We start from the raw sequence: 18,604 nt of genomic DNA on the forward strand, positions 1-18,604 counted from the left end.
AGGCGAAAAAGCTAACGTACAGATCAGACCATACAGAGCTAAATTCAATCGCGCAACACAGTTTGCTCATATCCGTCAAACTGTCCCTCGAAGGTAAGGAAAATTATATAATTAATGATCACGGAAGCAAATATAGGTGAGGGCGTATTAAGTTTTGCATTTCGCTAATAGTATATCACCGTCAAGTGTCACTTCCCTAGTATCCTCTCAACAACCGCTCTCTGGGCGGAGGGGATAGAGGTCCCGAATTAACGCCCTTTTGATCGAGCGCTCACTTACATTGTAAATATAGTACTGTTAATTAGCCGTATTCACTCACAACAGTAAACTACATTATCTGTAGTGTTTGGTCTCATGTTCCTTTGTGTTATATCATCTAAAATGTCACAACAAACAGATGTTCATTTGCATTAATAACAAATACATTTTTAATTTGATTTAATTTTGTTTATCTTGCGAGGCTCATTTGTTCTGTGTCTAGTAATCTTTATAAAATATTGCTATTAATCCTTATTCCTTCAGCAAAAGTGTTAATTTTGTGATGCAAATAACCTACATGTAAAAACCCAGGAAGACTACATAGTAGGAATGAAATGGTGATGGCGACTTTACTACCCTCTTAACGGTGACGTTGCAACCGATATTATTATTGACCTCAATTCGTGTCAACGAACCTGTATTGTCCAACAGTGAGATAGTCCTGCATTGTCACATGTCTGTCTTGGGGAACGCTCAGTCACTATGGCCAAGGGTTTGGAATTTAAAGTAATTTTTCTGTTCAGCACTGGTCGTTTCTGTAGAAATATTTATATTTCGTTAATTTGTCTGAAACCACATTTTAATATTTCCCACTTCGATGCCATAATTGAAGTTATTTTAAGCCTTAAATGATGCCTATACTAATACAATACTATTACATACAGACAGACACAAGTGTTGGGGAGGTCAAGGTCAACAACTTTATTACAATGTTGACCAACTATAAGGGACCTGGTCAGTTTCTTCGGCCTTTAGGGTGGTGGATTCATTGGGGATCATCCTGTTGTGATGGGGAGGTCACCATGTTTTTGAAATGCTCAATAGTGGGTCAGTGTGTGTTTTTAAATGACAATACGAGGTCATACTTGCCTAAAATACATCGTTGCAGCCACGAATTGTCTCAATCATTTATAATTTTTGGCGCGCCCTTCAGGCACGTAACTTTAATATATCAGACATATATTTTTCGGCGCGCCCTTGTGGCACATTGGAAGTTTGTTTTGCAAAGCACCACACCAGCCACACATTATATCATTCAGTTACAGTTTTGGGCGCACCCTTCGGTAGCTTTAATATATTAGAGATGTATATCAGAGATATCTGGATGTTTGCAAATTGAAAGTCTATTTTGCAAAGTGTACTAATCATTTTGAGCAGTTCTTAAAGCAATATGCACCAATACATTTGATACATAGTTCGTCCTCATTGATGCAAATTTACTTCTTTGTGTCACAGATTTTCGGTAAAAAGGTTTTCTTCATGAATAAATTGAGAGTTAACAAAAGGTAATTTTGGTCATTATTAGCGGTGCAAATATGGTTGCAACGTTGAAAGAAAGGGCTTCTCAGACACTGCGCAAATCAGATTTGGCTACAACTTATAAAAATAGCTCTCTGTGGCATCTCAGGAGAGATAATTGGATGTCTGGCGAGTCCAAACACCCATCAAAGTTTTTGATTTACTGCTGTTCTCTCTAATAATTGGCATCTATAACAGTTCTGGAAGTCTGGTTATGCATAGAAAGTGTGAAATATATTCAAAGCTCATTCAAAATACTGACTTCAAACTTAAGTTTATTTTTGAAACTTTGAGATATTCCTATCTGACAACTGACATGTCAACAATTTCATTAAAAACACAGAATGACGAAATAGGCATTCCTGTGGGCATTGACACAGCGCCATTCTGGGAAAATTTATACTTACACAGACATGAGTATAGATTCATGTCAAAACTCATTCATACCGATATAGCTCATGCTCGGAAAGTTCATGGATGTGCACGATTCATCGATGACATATGTCTCCTAAATGATGGTGGAGAGTTTTGTACATCGTATGAGCAAATTTGTCCTGCAGAGCTCAAGTTGAAATGTAGGCATAATGGACAAAATGCTACATCTCTTGAATTGGAAATATCCATAGTGGATGGAATATTTGTCAATAAACTCTTTGACAAGCGCGACGATTTCAAGTTTTTCAAAGTGAAAATGCCAGATCGAGAAAGTAACACTCCTTCATATATCTTTTATGGCACTGTATTGTCAGAATATCTTCGCATTACTCGTGCAACATGAAGAAGGCTATCCTCCGAAAGTTGCCTGTTGTCTCAAGGAGAGAACCACATAAAATCATCAGACAGTTGCATAGAGCTATGTCAAGATATCATCTACTTTTTGAAAAATTCAATACAACACCTAAAGACATAATACATAACACCAGACTCCGAATAACTTAAGGTGTGGTGGTACCTGATCAGTACTGCTTGGGGAGCCAAAGCAGTAGACTATTTTTTACATATCCTCGAAAAGTCGCCTTGGTAAATAACTGATGAACACTTATGGAGCTTTTGATGATGTTCATTCTTTGCTACAGGATAATTGTTATAAACTAATCCTGCTGATGCTGTATTTTCATCATTCATCTGACACCATCTTAGAGAACACACGATAATCCACTCTTTGCATTTGCATGACGTTACTATACACCATTGCTGTACTTATTTCCGTCCGATTATTTCCGTCAAAACCTTTTTGATCTGTAGCACCTGAGGAAGTCCTACTTTTAGGACGAAACGTTGTGCAGATATAACAAACTATTTGAACCAGCAGATTGGTAGGTGTGTAATATCCTACAAACGAATATATATATATATATATATATATATATATATATATATATATATATATATATATATATATATATATATATATATATATATATATATATAATATACTACACCTTTTGCTTTACCTTTGTCTTGGGGTCACCCTAATTTCAAAGTTGGAACATGTGGTCATCCTGTTTTCCACCACTTTTTGAGGGCGGCAAAGAATAATCAACCCCCTCCAGAAGGAACTGACCAATCAATAAGCCAATCTCCGCCACAGACGCGCCGAGACTTTAGTGGCATGTGTTAGCCCTCCGGCGCTCTTGAAGTAGTTCATTGTCGCTGTATCAGACCTTGCTTGAGTCCGACGACCTACGGTTGGTTACATTTGTAACGTTCTTAGGGAGGATTTTTTTACGGAGGGGGGGGGGCGGGCTGTGGAATTTAAGGTACAAATGAAATGCAAAAAGCGACCCCTCCAAATTATTTTTCAACAATATGACCCCCCCGTTCATCAATTGTAAAATGTAAACCTTACCCCCATTTTTAGCTCAGTGTGTAAACACGTGGGCTATTGTCATAGCGATGTCTGTCAGTCTGTCCGTGTGTGTATGCGTGTGTGTGTTAGTGTGTGTGTGTGTGTGTCTGTCTGTCTGTCTGTTTACACGATAACTCAAAAACGCCCGAACGGATTCATGTCAGATTTGGTACACAGGTACTATATGCTACTTGCAAGAACTGATTAGATTTTGGTTAGTGTGGCTTGCATATTAATGAAGTTATGCAATATCGTTTTTTTCCGTACAATGGTTTCCCTATGGAGACGGTAATGACAGTGTAGACATATATCAAGAAATACTGCACAAAATTTCATGAAACTTTTCACAGATGACAATCTTAGAACATTATGATGATACTGTGAGTGTCATGTCAATTATCTTCTCATTTGCATATTTAATGAACTTTTGTTATTAGTGAGATAACTCTGAAATTCCTGCACCAAACTTGATGATACTTGCAACAAATATTGATCTGATATATATCTAATTATACTTAGAAGCATTGGACAGTGTCAAGTTAATAAATAGGTCATTTGCATATTTTATGAAGTTTTGTAATTAGTCATATAACTTCGATATAACTTCACCAAATGTGATGAAATCTGCTGCAGATACTGATCCGACTGATATCTAACTGTAGTGTAAAGCATTCAGTAGTGTGAAATTAATTAAGGGTTCATTTGCATATTTAATGAACTTTGTAATTAGGTATATAACTCTGAAATGACGGCATCCAAGTCTTTGAAATTGGGTACAGATATTGTTTTGATAAATATCTAATCGCACTGAGAAGCATTTGGCAGTGTCAAGTTAACAAATAGGTCATTTGCATATTTTATGAAGTTTTGTAATTAGTGATATAACTCCAAAATAACTGCGCCAAATGTGATGAAATCTGCTGCAGATACTGATCCGACAGATATCTAATTGTGATGTAGAGCATTTAGTTGTGTGAAGTTAATTAAGGGTTTATTTGCATATTTAATGAACTTTGTAATTAGTGATATTACTCCAAAATTACAGCGTTAAATTTGATGAAACTTGCTACAGATGTTGATCTGATAAATATCCAATTGTACTGAGAAGCATTGAACAGTGTCAAGTTAATTATAAGCTCATTTGCATATTTCATGAAGTTTTATAAGTAGTCATATAACTCCGAAATAACTGCATCAAATGTGATGAAAACTGCTACATATACTGATCTGACAGATATCTAACTGTGTTGTAAAGCATTTAGTAGTGTAAAGTTAATTAAGGGTTCATTTGCATATTTAATAAACTTTGTAATTAGGTATATAACTCTGAAATTACGGCACCAAATTTTGTGAAACGTGCTACAGATATTGATTTGATAAATATTTAATTGTGCTATGAATCATTGAACAGTGTCAAGTTAATATATGGATTATTTGCATATTTAATGAACTTTGAAATTAGTGACATTACTCTAAAATTACTGCATTAAATTAAATAAAACGTGCTACAAATGTTGATCTGATGGATATCTAATTGTTCCATGAAGCATAGAGCAGTGTAAGTTAATGAACAGCTCATTTGCATATTAAATAAAGTTTTGTAATTAGGGATTAAACTCTGAGAGTACTGTGCGGAGTTGAAAAAAACCTGCTACATATAGTGATAACATATATCTCATTGTTCTGTGAAGCGCACTACTATTAATGAACCTGTTGTAAAACACGTGAGCATATTCAGTTCACATCTGGTTTATCTTATTAGATTGATTTACCATGTGCACCCCAAGGTTGAGTTGACATTTTGAGGTATAATGTGGCATGACCGTCTGACTTTTGAAATAATCAAGGACTGTCCTCTATTACTATATATTTGTAGAATCACCATAAAACACTGGTCTCAAAATAGGCACATTATGGTCATGTGACCTCATTTAATATTAAAAATGGCCACATATACAAATTTTATTTTTTCGACATGGTCACTTTAATAGATCCTCATTAATTCATCATTTTCCATTACCAAATCATTGATTTCTGTCAAATCAGGATAAAGTGACATTAAATTTTAAAATAATTGTTTTTTTTTCGTTCTGACTTATAGAGTTTACTGTAAGCAGGCCCTTTTTGTGGCATGTGCATAAGTGTAACAAAGTTGGTGTCTTCGAACACAACACTGTCGATATTGATGATGTCGCTGTCTATTGTCATGGCATGAGGTTTCCATGTTGTCCCAGTGCCTTCCTTTTCCCATCTAATAACAGTTACACCGAAGACAATAAAAACAGAAATGCCTGCAGTATGTTGTCTTCAAAGTACAGTATATTAACTTCCCTTTTTTGTTGTCTTCATTAAATATCACATACAATAAAGCTCATTCTGTCTTCACTTGCATGTTTTTATCAAACAATTTAGTCAGAAGAAACAAAAGAAAAATGTGTGCAGTATACTGTGTCAAAAGATTTTGTGTAAAGCCATTTTAGCTCACGTGTGTAAACACGTGGGCTAATGTCATAGCGATGTCTGTCTGTCTGTCCGTGTGTGTGTGTGTGTTAGTGTGTGTGTGTGTCTGTCTGTCTGTCTGTTTACACGATAACTCAAAAACGCCTGAACGGATTCATGTCAGATTTGTAGACAGGTACCATATGCTACTTGCAAGAACTGTTTAGATTTTGGTCAGTGTGGCTTGCATATTAATGAAGTTATGCAATATCATTTTTTTCCGTACAATGGTTTCCCTATGGAGACGGTAATGACAGTGTAGACATATATCAAGAAATACTGCACAAAATTTCATGAAACTTTTCACAGATGACAATCTCAGAACATTATGATGATACTGTGAGTGTCATGTCAATTACCTTCTCATTTGCATATTTTATGAACTTTTGTTATTAGTGAGATAACTGTGAAATTCCTGCACCAAACTTAATGATACTTGCAACAAATATTAGTCTGATATATATCTAATTATAATTAGAAGCATTGGACAGTGTCAAGTTAATAAATAGGTCATTTGCATATTTTATGAAGTTTTGTAATTAGTCATATAACTCCGATATAACTTCACCAAATAAGATGAAATCTGCTGCAGATACTGATCCGACTGATATCTAACTGTAGTGTAAAGCATTCATTAGTGTGAACTTAATGAAGGGCTCATTTGCATATTTAATGAACTTTGTAATTAGGTATATAACTCAGAAATTACGGCACCCAAGTCTTTGAAAATGGGTACAGATATTTTTTGAAAAATATCTAATTGTACTGAGAAGCATTTGGCAGTGTCAAGTTAACAAATAGGTCATTTGCATATTTAATGAAGTTTTGTAATTAGTGATATAACTCCAAAATAACTGCACCAAATGTTATGAAATCTGCTGCAAATACTGATCCGACAGATATCTAATTGTGGTGTAGAGCATTTAGTTGTGTGAAGTTAATTAAGGGTTTATTTGCATATTTAATGAACTTTGTAATTAGTGATATAACTCTAAAATTACAGCGTTAAATTTGATGAAACTTGCTACAGATGTTGATCTGATAAATATCCAATTGTACTGAGAAGCATTGAACAGTTTCAAGTTAATAATTAGCTCATTTGCATATTTCATGAAGTTTTATAATTAGTCATATAACTCCGAAATAACTGCATCAAACGTCATGAAAACTGCTGCATATACTGATCAGACAGATATCTAACTGTGTTGTAAAGCATTTAGTAGTGTAAAGTTAATTAAGGGTTCATTTGCATATTTAATAAACTTTGTAATTAGGTATATAACTCTGAAATTACGGCACCAAATTTTGTGAAACGTGCTACAGAAATTGATTTGATAAATATTTAATTGTGCTATGAATCATTGAACAGTGTCAAGTTAATTTAGGGTTTATTTGCATATTTAATGAACTTTGTAATTAGTGACAATACTCTAAAATTACAGCACTAAATTAAATAAAACGTGCTACAAATGTTGATCTGATGCCAAGGTCAAAAGTCAAGCGGAATCACCAAAATTGTGGGGTGCAATTCGGTCCCCTCCTGGTCATTGTCTAATAGACGCTGGCTTTCTCGCACTTTAACATATAGGTCAGAATAAGCTATTGCCATAGCTTCGCTGCATAGGTATTTAGGGAGGTCAAAGGTCACTGTAAAACGTGAAAAACAATACTTTAAAAATCTTCTTCTCAAAATCGGCAGGGCCTATGACCTTGATATTTGGCATGAAGGAGCCTAGCCCTATGGTCTACAAAAGTTAGGACAGAATTTTGATTGATTGATTTTTATGCAAATGAAGTCAGTTTGAAAGTTTAATTTCAATATGGTTGCCAGGTCACGTGACCCATTGTTATGGTCATGTGATCAAAAAATTACTTGTGAGGAGTTTTACCCATGTGCTAAATTTGAAGTCTCTATAATCTACAATATAATCTATAATAATAAAAAACAGAAAGATTACTAGAGGATTTCGGACCCGTGGTCTCGAAACCATAATAAGGCATCATACCAGCTACGAATTGCATCATTCGTTTAGAGTTTTCGACGTGTATATATATATATATATATATATATATATATATATATATATATATATATATATATATATATATATATATATATATCGGAGATATCTGGATGTTTGCGAATTGAAAGTCTGTTTTGCAAAGTGTAAGAATCATTATGAAAACTTCATGTAAGAAGCATGATAAGATCCTTCTCCTTTTCAGTTCTTCCTATGAAAATTCAGTATTTGACAGCATTATGCACTAATGTTTCACAATACATCAATACTGTGACATCTTTTAGACAGACTAAAATGACCATATATATTTGGTTCTCATTGATGCATTATTTTACTTCCTGTCACAGGTTTTTAAATAAAAGGTGTTTTTTCATGAGTAAAATGATAGTCAACAGAAGGCAGTTTTTGTCATTATAAGCTGTGCTTTATGGTTTCAACGATGAAAGAAATGGTCCCCTGTCCGACACTGTACATTCCGTAGGACTGGGCTACAGCTTATAAAATAGCTTTCTAGGGTTTCTCAGGAGATGTAATTGGATGGCTGGCAACAGTCTAAATACCCACTGAAGTTTTTGATTTACTGTTCTTTCTTTGATATGATTGACATCCATTTATGTATAAAAGTTCTGGACATCTGGTTGTGCATAGAAAGTAAAATAGGGGGCGTCAGCCACGTTTTGGAGTCCACAAAAACAAATATCCACCGCCCTCCCCAGGCCGAAGAAATTGACCAACCCTTATAGGTATATAGCGATAAGTGGATTTTACGTCAACTTTGACCAGGCACAATCCTGGTTTGCTCAGAGCGACGGTATTATCGATTGTTCCATATTTGAATGAGTTCGTAGATGCATAGGAGTTCACTCTTTTGCAAGCAGGTTGTACAGCAATCGTGAATGAGACTTACCTTTTTTGATTCTTTCTTGGGGATAGCACCGAGGCTGCTGATATTTGGTGCGAAATCTTTTGTTTGACCACCTTGTGGTAAGCTGAATCTGTGCACGATGCAAAGTCCGTTCTTTCCACTTTGCGCAGGATTGTTCACGCAATTCTTCAAGTGTGTCAGGTGTACATCGGTTCAGTCGCGAAAGATTTTTTTTTACAAATTTTGGGGTCCAAAAGCTCAGTATTCTGTTTCCGACGTTTGTTGTATTGGAAATTTCTGGACGTCAGAGTGTCTTCAGCGTTACACATTGTAGAGTCAGCCATGATTCAATGATATAATAACGAACCTGAATCACTCGTCGAATGTCTTCGGATTAGGGGTCGTCGATCAAAAAAACTAATGAACTAGAAATGTAATTCCTTAGTTTTAGTGTCACTCCCCTCCCCTCCCTCCCGCCCCTTCAAAACTTAATCCTCCATGCGAAATTACTTTCAGGAATACTTTGCTTTTTATTCCCAGCGCAGAGTACCAACCTGCCTGTATTACACTTCAAAATTATTTATTTTTAGCTCACGTGTGTAAACACACGGGCTAATGTCATAGCGATGTCTGTCTGTCTGTCCGTGTGTGTGTGTATGTGTGTGTGTGTGTGTGTGTGTGTTAGTGTGTGCGTGTTTCTGTCTGTCTGTTTACACGATAACTCAAAAACGCGGGAAGGGATTCAAGTCAGATTCGGTGCACAGGTACCATATGCTCCTTGCAAGAACTGATTAGATTTTGATTAATGTGGCTTGCATATTAATGAAGTTATGCAATATCGTTTTTTTCCGTACAATGGTTTCCCTACGGAGACTGTAATGACAGTGTAGACATATATCAAGAAAATACTGCACAAATTTTCATGAAACTTTTCACAGATGACAATCTAAGAACATTATGATGATACTGTGAGTGTCATGTCAATATCTTCTCATTTGCATATTTAATGAACTTTTGTTATTAGTGAGAAAACTCTGAAATTCCTGCACCAAACTTGATGATACTTACAACAAATATTGATCTGATATATATCTAATTATACTTAGAAGCATTAGGCAGTGTCAAGTTAATAAATAGCTCATTTGCATATCTTATGAAAGTTTGTAATTAGTCGTATAACTCCGATATAACTTCACCAAATGTGATGAAATCTGCTGCAGATACTGATTCGACTGATATCTAAATGTAGTGTAAAGGATTTAGTAGTGTGAAATTAATTAAGGGTTCATTTGCATATTTAATGAACTTTGTAATTAGGTATATAACTCTGAAATTACGGCATCCAACTCAGTGAAATTGGATACAGATATTGTTTTGATAAATATCTAATTGTACTGAGAAGCATTTGGTAGTGTCAAGTTAACAAATAGGTCATTTGCATAGTTCATGAAGTTTTGTAATTAGTGATATCACTCCAAATAACTGCACCAAATGTAACGAAATCTGCTGCAGATACTGATCCGACAGATATCTAATTGTGGTGTAGAGCATTTAGTTGTGTGAAGTTAATTAAGGGTTCATTTGCATATTAAATGAACTTTGTAATTAGTGATATTTCTCCGACATTACAGCGTTAAATTTGATGAAACTTGCTACACATGTTGATCTGATAAATATCCAATTGTACTGAGAAGTATTTTAGCAGTGTCAAGTTAATAATATACTCATTTGCATATTTCATGAAGTCTTAAAATTAGTCATATAACTACGAAATAACTGCATCAAATGTGATGAAAACTGCTGCACATACTGATACGACAGATATTTATCTGTGTTGTAAAGCATTTAGTAGTGTAAAGTTAATTAAGGGTTCATTTGCATATTTAATAAACTTTGTAATTAGGTATATAACTCTGAAATTTCGGCACCGTAATTTTGTGAAATGTGCTACAGATATTAATTTGATAAATATTTAATTGTGCTATGAATCATTGGACAGTGTCAAGTTAATTTAGGGTTTATTTGCATATTTAATGAACTTTGTAATTAGTGACATTTCTCTAAAATTACAGCATTAAATTAAATAAAACGTGCTACAAATGTTGATCTGATGAATAGCTAATTGTCCCATAAAGCATTGAGCAGTGTCAAGTTAATTAACAGCTCATTTGCATATTAAATAAAGTTTTGTAATTAGTGATTAAACTCTGATAGTACTGTGCGAAGTTGAAAAAACCTGCTACATATAATGATAACATATATCTTATTGTTCTGTGAAGGGTACCACTATTAATGAACCTGTTGTAAAACACGTGAGCATATTCAGTGGTATTTTAATACGTCGTACTATCATACTGGCAATAAAGCTCTATACTACCAACCTTGGGTGTCTTGACCTTATCTTAGCACTGGTTTTGTAAATATTTCTTATTATCTTTACTGTGTCATGCACTAAACTAGATCACGAGAAAACCATTATGATACTTCTGTGGTGTCATTATCGAATGTTATAGTCTCGATGACGTTAAAGTAGAATGCGACTCGAAAAGTAAAGACAAACTTTTCATTAAACTTTCCTTCAACCAAACTGTTACCAAATCAAGAATAAAAATCGGGGGTTGCCGTCAAAGTTCGACAATAGAGAAACAAATTACCCGTTATTTACCGAAATTTGAAAATTTTGTACTTCAAGGCCTTTAAAATGAGTCCTCAAACATGGTAGATCAGAAAGGAATTGTTAAAAATTATGTCCGAAGGCGAATCCAAGCTTGATTTTAGGATACAAGCGGCATTCAGTTGTGTACTTGACGACATTTACTCTCAGTAGTCAGAGATATCGAAATCATTGGTAAGAGCGGTAAGAAAATCATTTATTTTATTTTATTTTATTTTATTTTATTTTAAACACGATTTTATTTAATACACAGATCAACGGGTAAACCCAATAACAGATCTGCGACACCAAAAAAATAACAACATAAAAAGAACATATACGAGACGATCACAAAAAATAACACGTCACAGGAAATAAAATAACATACACAAAGCAAAAAGTAGTAGTATTAAAATGACTTGATAAAAACGTTTGAAAACTGTGCAGCTTATAGCAAAAATATCTATGTTACATTTGGAATAAATATCTTTAAAAACAGCCATACATCTGGGCACTGTCGAGAATTTTCTACAATGAACAGAACACAAGTCCGGTTTAAAAAAGGGGTTTCTCACGTAAATTTCTACTGGGGGCATAAAATCAGATTTTATTCAAAACATTTAGTGAATCATAATGCGAATGGATTACTTTTTATAAAAAGCACATATCAAGAGTAAGTCTTCTATTGTATAACTTTAAGATGTTCAGAATTCTACAATAAATTAGGTAGCTGGATTTGCTGTGGTGAACATTGAGTTTACGACAAATGTACTTAACATACTTAATTTTCACTTTTGTAGAGAAATGATTTATATTTTTGTTGTCAGGCCTTGTGGTGAAACCCACTGTTTATAGCAAAAGTTCCAATGATAGTTTTTTTTCCAATTCGTTACGTTGTCAGAAAAGAGTTTCCATCGGAGGACTTATATCACTACAAAGTCATGAATGACAGCAATTGGGAGTGGTACTCAAACCACAGAGAGAGTCAACAAAATGCTGGTCTGAAATTGTTATCTCTATGGACTGATGACTGGGGGAATGGAGACACTGTGCTTGATATCGGATGCGGAACTGGCGATTTGACAAAAATGATAGCAGAGAGAGACAATGTCAAATCTGTCATAGGTAAAGTACACTGTTTTGTACAAGTCGAATTGAGGGGGGGGGGGCCTTGCTTGAATAATCACTTTAGCAAGGAGAGTCTTACTACGGCGCGCCGATTGTTTCAAAATTATTTTAAATATTTCCCTGCGAACTGTAAGGCAGGTGGCCATATTAATCACTGACGTTAGTTGTATGTGATGCATCAGTGACTCGATAGCTACTGATTGCCGAGATCGCACAGATTTCTCAACGCCGATGCTTCACATAATGAGAAAGCTAAAGGATCACCCATCCCCCATTTTTTGCAGCTCGCGAAATGCTCACGGAAAAAACGGGGTACCAAAACCCCTGACTTATTTTATTTTGTCCACCCACTCCACAAATTTTTGAGTGGTAGCTACCCCTATCTTAATTTTTCCCACCAAACAAGTACTCGACATTGTCAACAAGCAAGGTTCGTTTTTTTCAGCATCCTTTTATGTCTCTTCTTTTTTTCTGACATTCATAAAGCCACTGAAAAGTTTTGCATCATGATGGACTCGTATTTTTCCCAAAGTGAATTGTGATAACCTCCGGTTTTTCTATCCGCTGTATTTTTTCTGGATCTTCCCATTTTTAATTGGCCCTCCCGGATCACCATAAATATCTGAAATAATTTTGAAACTGTATTCTCCCACCCTTAACTTTTTTCTGGATCCTCACAAATATCTAACCAACCCATTTTTATTTACACCAGCGCTAACTCCCCCGGTTTTTAATGACAAACACGATTTTGTTTAATTTGGACCTACCACTATAACAGTACCCCCTGTTTTTTTTCACCCCCGCGATTTTTTTTTTTCTGGATGTTGCCCCCCCTCTAGGTTTCTTTCATTACCCCCAGATTTTTTTCTGGATGTTACCCCTCCGTTTTTATTAACCCCAGCGATTTTTTTCTATATCTTCCACACTACCCTCTCCGTTTTTATTTACCCCTAGCGATTTTTTTATCTTGGCTGACCCCCCTCGGTTTTTTTAACCCTAGCGATTTTTTTTCCTGGATCCTCATAAATATTTAAAATAATTTTGAAACTCCTATGTAACAAATATTTATATTGTTGGAAGATAAAAGATACAATGCTGTGTTCAGTTTGCAAAGAAATAGATTCCTTAGAACATAGATTTTTAAATTGTTCAATTGCTGTAAGATGCTGGACCAAAGCAAAAAACGTTATTAAAAGATTTGTAGGGAAAGAAATTGAAATATCACCATCAAATATTATTTTCACAGAGTGTAATGTAAGTACCATTACTGACACACATAGAAAATCGGTACAATTTTAAATTTTAGTTTGAAAATGGAGTATCAATAAATTTTGGATTGCAAATGATAATGTACCTATCGTGACGGTTTTCAAAAATGAATTCAATGTAAGATACAATCTTCTTAAAGAGATGGACTTAAAAGTCGACATACTGCATGCTTTTGAGAGAATTAATAGATAATGTAAAGAGCAGATTTGTTGTATATGGGGGTTTTCCCCGTTAGTCGGGATGATATTTTACAATAAAAGATAAAAAAAATAATTTTGAAACAATCGGCGCGCCGTAGTCTTACATCTATTAACCTGCTGACAGATTACAAAATGAAACTGAGAAAAAATATGGCTCCGGGTCGATGATTATCTATTTGACGATGATCCTTAATTCTGAACAACGTAGACATCGTCGCCCAACAACTTTACAACTAACATAATTAATATTCTAATTTCAAGGTGTTGACATCTCTGCTAATGCTATTGAATTTGCAAGTAAGAACAACTCTGTTGATGGGAAGACACAATATCTTGTTGGTGACGCTATGCGTCTGCCCGAGACCTTCAGTCACTTTGAAAAGGCTTTTACAAAGGTTTACTGCAATGAAGCTCTCCATTGGATGGAAGACAAACAGACGGTGTTACGAAATGCTTTCTGGTGTCTGAAGGAAACTGGCTCGTTTTTATTTCATGCTAATCGAGTCAAAAACCCCTTCTATAACGTATATTACAAGAGCATAGAACTACCTAAATGGATGAAATACTTAAAGGTTGGTAGCCCATATTTAAAAATAATTATAATTTCTTTAACATTTGCTGCTAGATAAAATTATCAAGTTGATGAGGAGACTAAAAACCCTTGTATTTGCAAGGCTATTTACAAACTCGGAATACACTCTCCAATTTCACACAAACGGCTCAGATAAACTTAGTTGGTATTTCAATTCTCTGTGTGTAATGCAGAATTTGTATTATGGTAATAGCGCCTCGAAAGTGAAAGACTGTTGCTCAAACTTTCCTTAATCAAGAATTAAAATCAGGGATCACCGGGCAAATTTTGGTACTGGAGAAACAAATTCCTAACATTTACCGATATTTTACATTCAGAATGGACGCAATCCCTGTGTTAACTGTTTGGGGAAATATGAAATACCCGAATTTCGAAATTCTAAGGCGGTGAGAGGTTTTCTTACTCCATGAGTCCCCACAGGTGCTATATTAGAAAAGAATAGTAAATCTTTGAGCGTCCGAAAGTCTGTCCCCGAGGCGCATTCTACCTTAAAAACAACTACAGGCGGGTCTTCTCTCATCTATATCATTTTCTTTCCCCCCTCAATATTTTAATAATTTCACATCTTAAGTCATACCATTTTTAAGTGAAAAGAAAACTTTGAAACAGATTTCTAAGACATTTATCTTTTAAAAAGCCGAAGGACGTAGACTGCTCACACCATTTGCTTATTTTAACTGTGAAGGTACATTTTCATCTATGTCATCATCGTGGTTATATGTGACCTGACGACGTTGAGTTCGTGACCTGTTTCCCAATAAACCAGTGAAAGTGTTTATCATTTACCAATATCTAGGATTTTCAGCCAAAGTATTGCCCTATCTTGGGAAGTTTAGAAGATTTGAATGACATGATTGCACATTGTGGTTTCAAGAAATATCCACGGACTGTCGAACGCTATCGCTACAGCTTTTCAGCCGACACGAAAGACAAGCACATAGGTGATACCTTTCAAGCATATCTTTCCACTTACAAATACGTTACTTCATATCTATCTATCTATCTATCAATCTATCTATCTATCCATCTATCAAATAGTACAGATTTTGCATAAACATGGACAGATATCAATTTTCGGTCAGGGGTTATTTTGATTTATTGCACTCTCCGACACCAGGTCCTTTACCATTGTCCTGGTTCCTGCATGTTGACATTATGAACGTCAACAAGAAAATCTCAAATGAAAACTAAACAATATTACAAAATTGTGTGTTATTGTCGAGTAAGCAAGGTGGCTTGAAGTAAAAAGATTAACCAAAGCGCGCCACCTAGTGTAAGAACTTATATGCCGATTGATTTTTTGAATACTAATGGTAACATGATGATGACATTTTTTACGTAGAAATATTTGTTGAAGTGTCCTTTTTTACTGAAAGTATCTTCAATAAATTCTTACACCACTCAGCTAGAGATGTGAATATTGAAATTTTATTTTCACGTGCCTAGATTTTACTACTTTCGAATTTTTGGAAACGGCGTGAAATTTGCTGAAGTAATTTCCATTGCAAACATATCCCCGATATAACTTGCCCAGTGCAAACAAGAATGTATTTGTCAAGCTAACATCATCTTTGATCGAAATACTGTGTATGTAACACTGGTTATGTTCACCACCACGCAACTAAATTGAATTCATAAACTGTTAGAGCAAGTTCTGACAAAAGTGCTTTTCATTGCTACATTGCGAATACACTGGAAGACATACTGGTTGTGACATTTACAGGTCTAAAAACACTAACCTTGATCGCAAGATTTCTATTCCATAAATAACATTCTATTAAACAAACATCGATGTCGTAAACACACTGGAGGGACCTTGTAACCGAGTGCTTATACAACTGATTTTCTACACTTGTATTGACACAGGCGATAAATAACTTCCTAATTAATATTTTCATTTTCACAGGTTTTTTAAGACCTCTAATGGCACACTTGGACTTCATACCAGCGTCTTTACACGAGGACTTTTTGGAAGATTGTTTTCAAATCTTTCAGCGTGCATCAACCAAAACAGAAGACGGCGTTTTGCATTGGAGTTTTGAAGGTTTCCAAGTAAAACTATACAAGTAGTATTAGCGAAGCAAAGTTAAGTAGGAAAAGTGATTTGCCTCTTTGGAAATATACTCACCTTTCTATATTTGACATGCCCTTACTGGTAGTCATGTAGGCGTTCATCTCCAGATACACAATTGAATGTATGCACACGACAACATTCCACAGATTTTTAACGATATCGATATTTTTAAATAGTCCTCTAAAATCTGTACCTACTACTCTACTGCTGCTTCTGCTGTTACTACTACTACTACTACTTGTGCAGACGTGTCTCTGAGCTGAAGAGCTCCGTTTTACCTTCAGTTTCTCGTCATTTGTGAAGACATCCGTCATCTCTGCGCTTGGATTTGTCAACTAAGTGACTTCATCTAGTGGTTAGTTATTTTATTTGTTGTGTATTACTTGGATTTTGGTAGACTGTGACGCATTTTATTTCAGTTGGCTCTGGCAGGGCCATCTTGGCAAGATGGCGGCCTCAGTCAAAACGTTTAGTGGGATGACAAGGAAGCATGAGTTGAAATGTTTATCCCTAAGAGGAGTACGCATGCGTCAGATGAAGTGACATCGCTGAGACGGCTCCGCCAACGCTCCGTAAAATTTGCAACTTTTGGACGATCCTGAGTCAAAACAATGCCACGGAAACAAACTAGTACAAGTAAAAGTAGGAACAACAGTGATGGAACGAAGGAAAGAAGAGTTGACGAGATGTTTGGAGAGCAGAAAGAGAAAGCAGAGCTTCAAGAACAAATAATACAAGATGGCGACTTGAACAACTTTGTGCACCTGCCAGCCGACGAGCACATGAAAGCTATTATGAAGCTTCTTCTCTCCATTCGGGCTGACTCGGCCGGAATTGACCCTATACAGAAAAGTAACAGAAGTCGCTGATAAAAACAAAGATTTAGAAAATAGAAGTAGAAGAACGAACTTGAATTTCTTCCTAAAGGCAGCGGAAATGCGGAGAAAACATGTGCGGACTCTATCCGACATTTTATTTCAAGTCACATGAAAGTAAAAGGGGCTGAAAATGGAGTTGCTATACAGCGGGCACACAGAGTACCAACCCAACCATTGCCTTTCAGGGAAGCCGAGGTCAATTAAAGTAGCTTTTGTAGATGCTAGCGTCGCACGTACGGTACTTTTTGCAGCCCCAAAACCCGGAAAGAAGACCCTTTTCAGAAAAAACATCTTTGTCACCAATGATGTAACCAAACGTATAGCTGCCGAAAGGAAACTGATGTTAGCGGTCCGGAAGAAATTCCACATCGATCATCAAACTAAGAAGTGTTATGTAGCATGGAAGGTGCCTGCAACATGTGTATATGAAGACAAAGATATTCTCTCAGGTTTTTTTTTCTTTGTCTGAATATTTTAAATCATCACATACATAGACCCAGTTATCCCTATAGTATGACGTCACACTATAGGTATATGACTACGATGAATCCATATTCCACATGTGGTGGATACGGGACCCGGACTACTTGTAAAACGTAAACGAAAAGTCAGCTATTCAGAACTTATTTTCAAATCCCTGAAATGCAAAAGTTGGAGGGTAATGAAGCATAAGGAAATACGGAGTAAAAAATATATGTGCAAAATACAAAATACCGTCGATACCAGAATATTTATCAATTTGTGTTTCTTTGTCGTTGATTTGCGATTGAAACGTTTGATTTCTTCACCACTGACATTTTAATACGCTATGTTACCGACATTTTGGGTTGTCTACCTCGTCAAAAGAGCCCCTGTCGATGTCCATCAAACAACATAAAAAAACATAGCCGATAACCCAAGACACGTACCAATCATCCCTGCAGCAGTAAGAATGTTTTCTGAAGCAACATTGGCGGGTTTAGAGTTCAACATCACCATCAATGCTGCCGCGGCAGTCAACGAGTCGAGCCCCCGGGTCG

General features: G+C 35.6%; 1 protein-coding gene across 1 annotated transcript; it reads left to right on the forward strand.

The window, feature by feature from the left end:
• Nucleotides 1–9: 9 nt before the first annotated feature.
• Nucleotides 10–18,147, forward strand: LOC139151483 (juvenile hormone acid O-methyltransferase-like). The gene is made up of 5 exons (XM_070724318.1): nt 10–93; nt 12,346–12,569; nt 14,303–14,613; nt 15,430–15,574; nt 16,540–18,147. Exons 2-5 carry the CDS (start codon nt 12,386–12,388, stop codon nt 16,701–16,703), a joined length of 804 nt encoding a protein of 267 aa, XP_070580419.1. The 5' UTR covers nt 10–93; nt 12,346–12,385; the 3' UTR covers nt 16,704–18,147.
• The last annotated feature ends 457 nt before the right edge of the window (nt 18,148–18,604 follow it).

This window comes from Ptychodera flava, chromosome 2 (assembly GCF_041260155.1).
Source record: "Ptychodera flava strain L36383 chromosome 2, AS_Pfla_20210202, whole genome shotgun sequence".
NCBI classification, from domain to species: domain Eukaryota; kingdom Metazoa; phylum Hemichordata; class Enteropneusta; family Ptychoderidae; genus Ptychodera; species Ptychodera flava.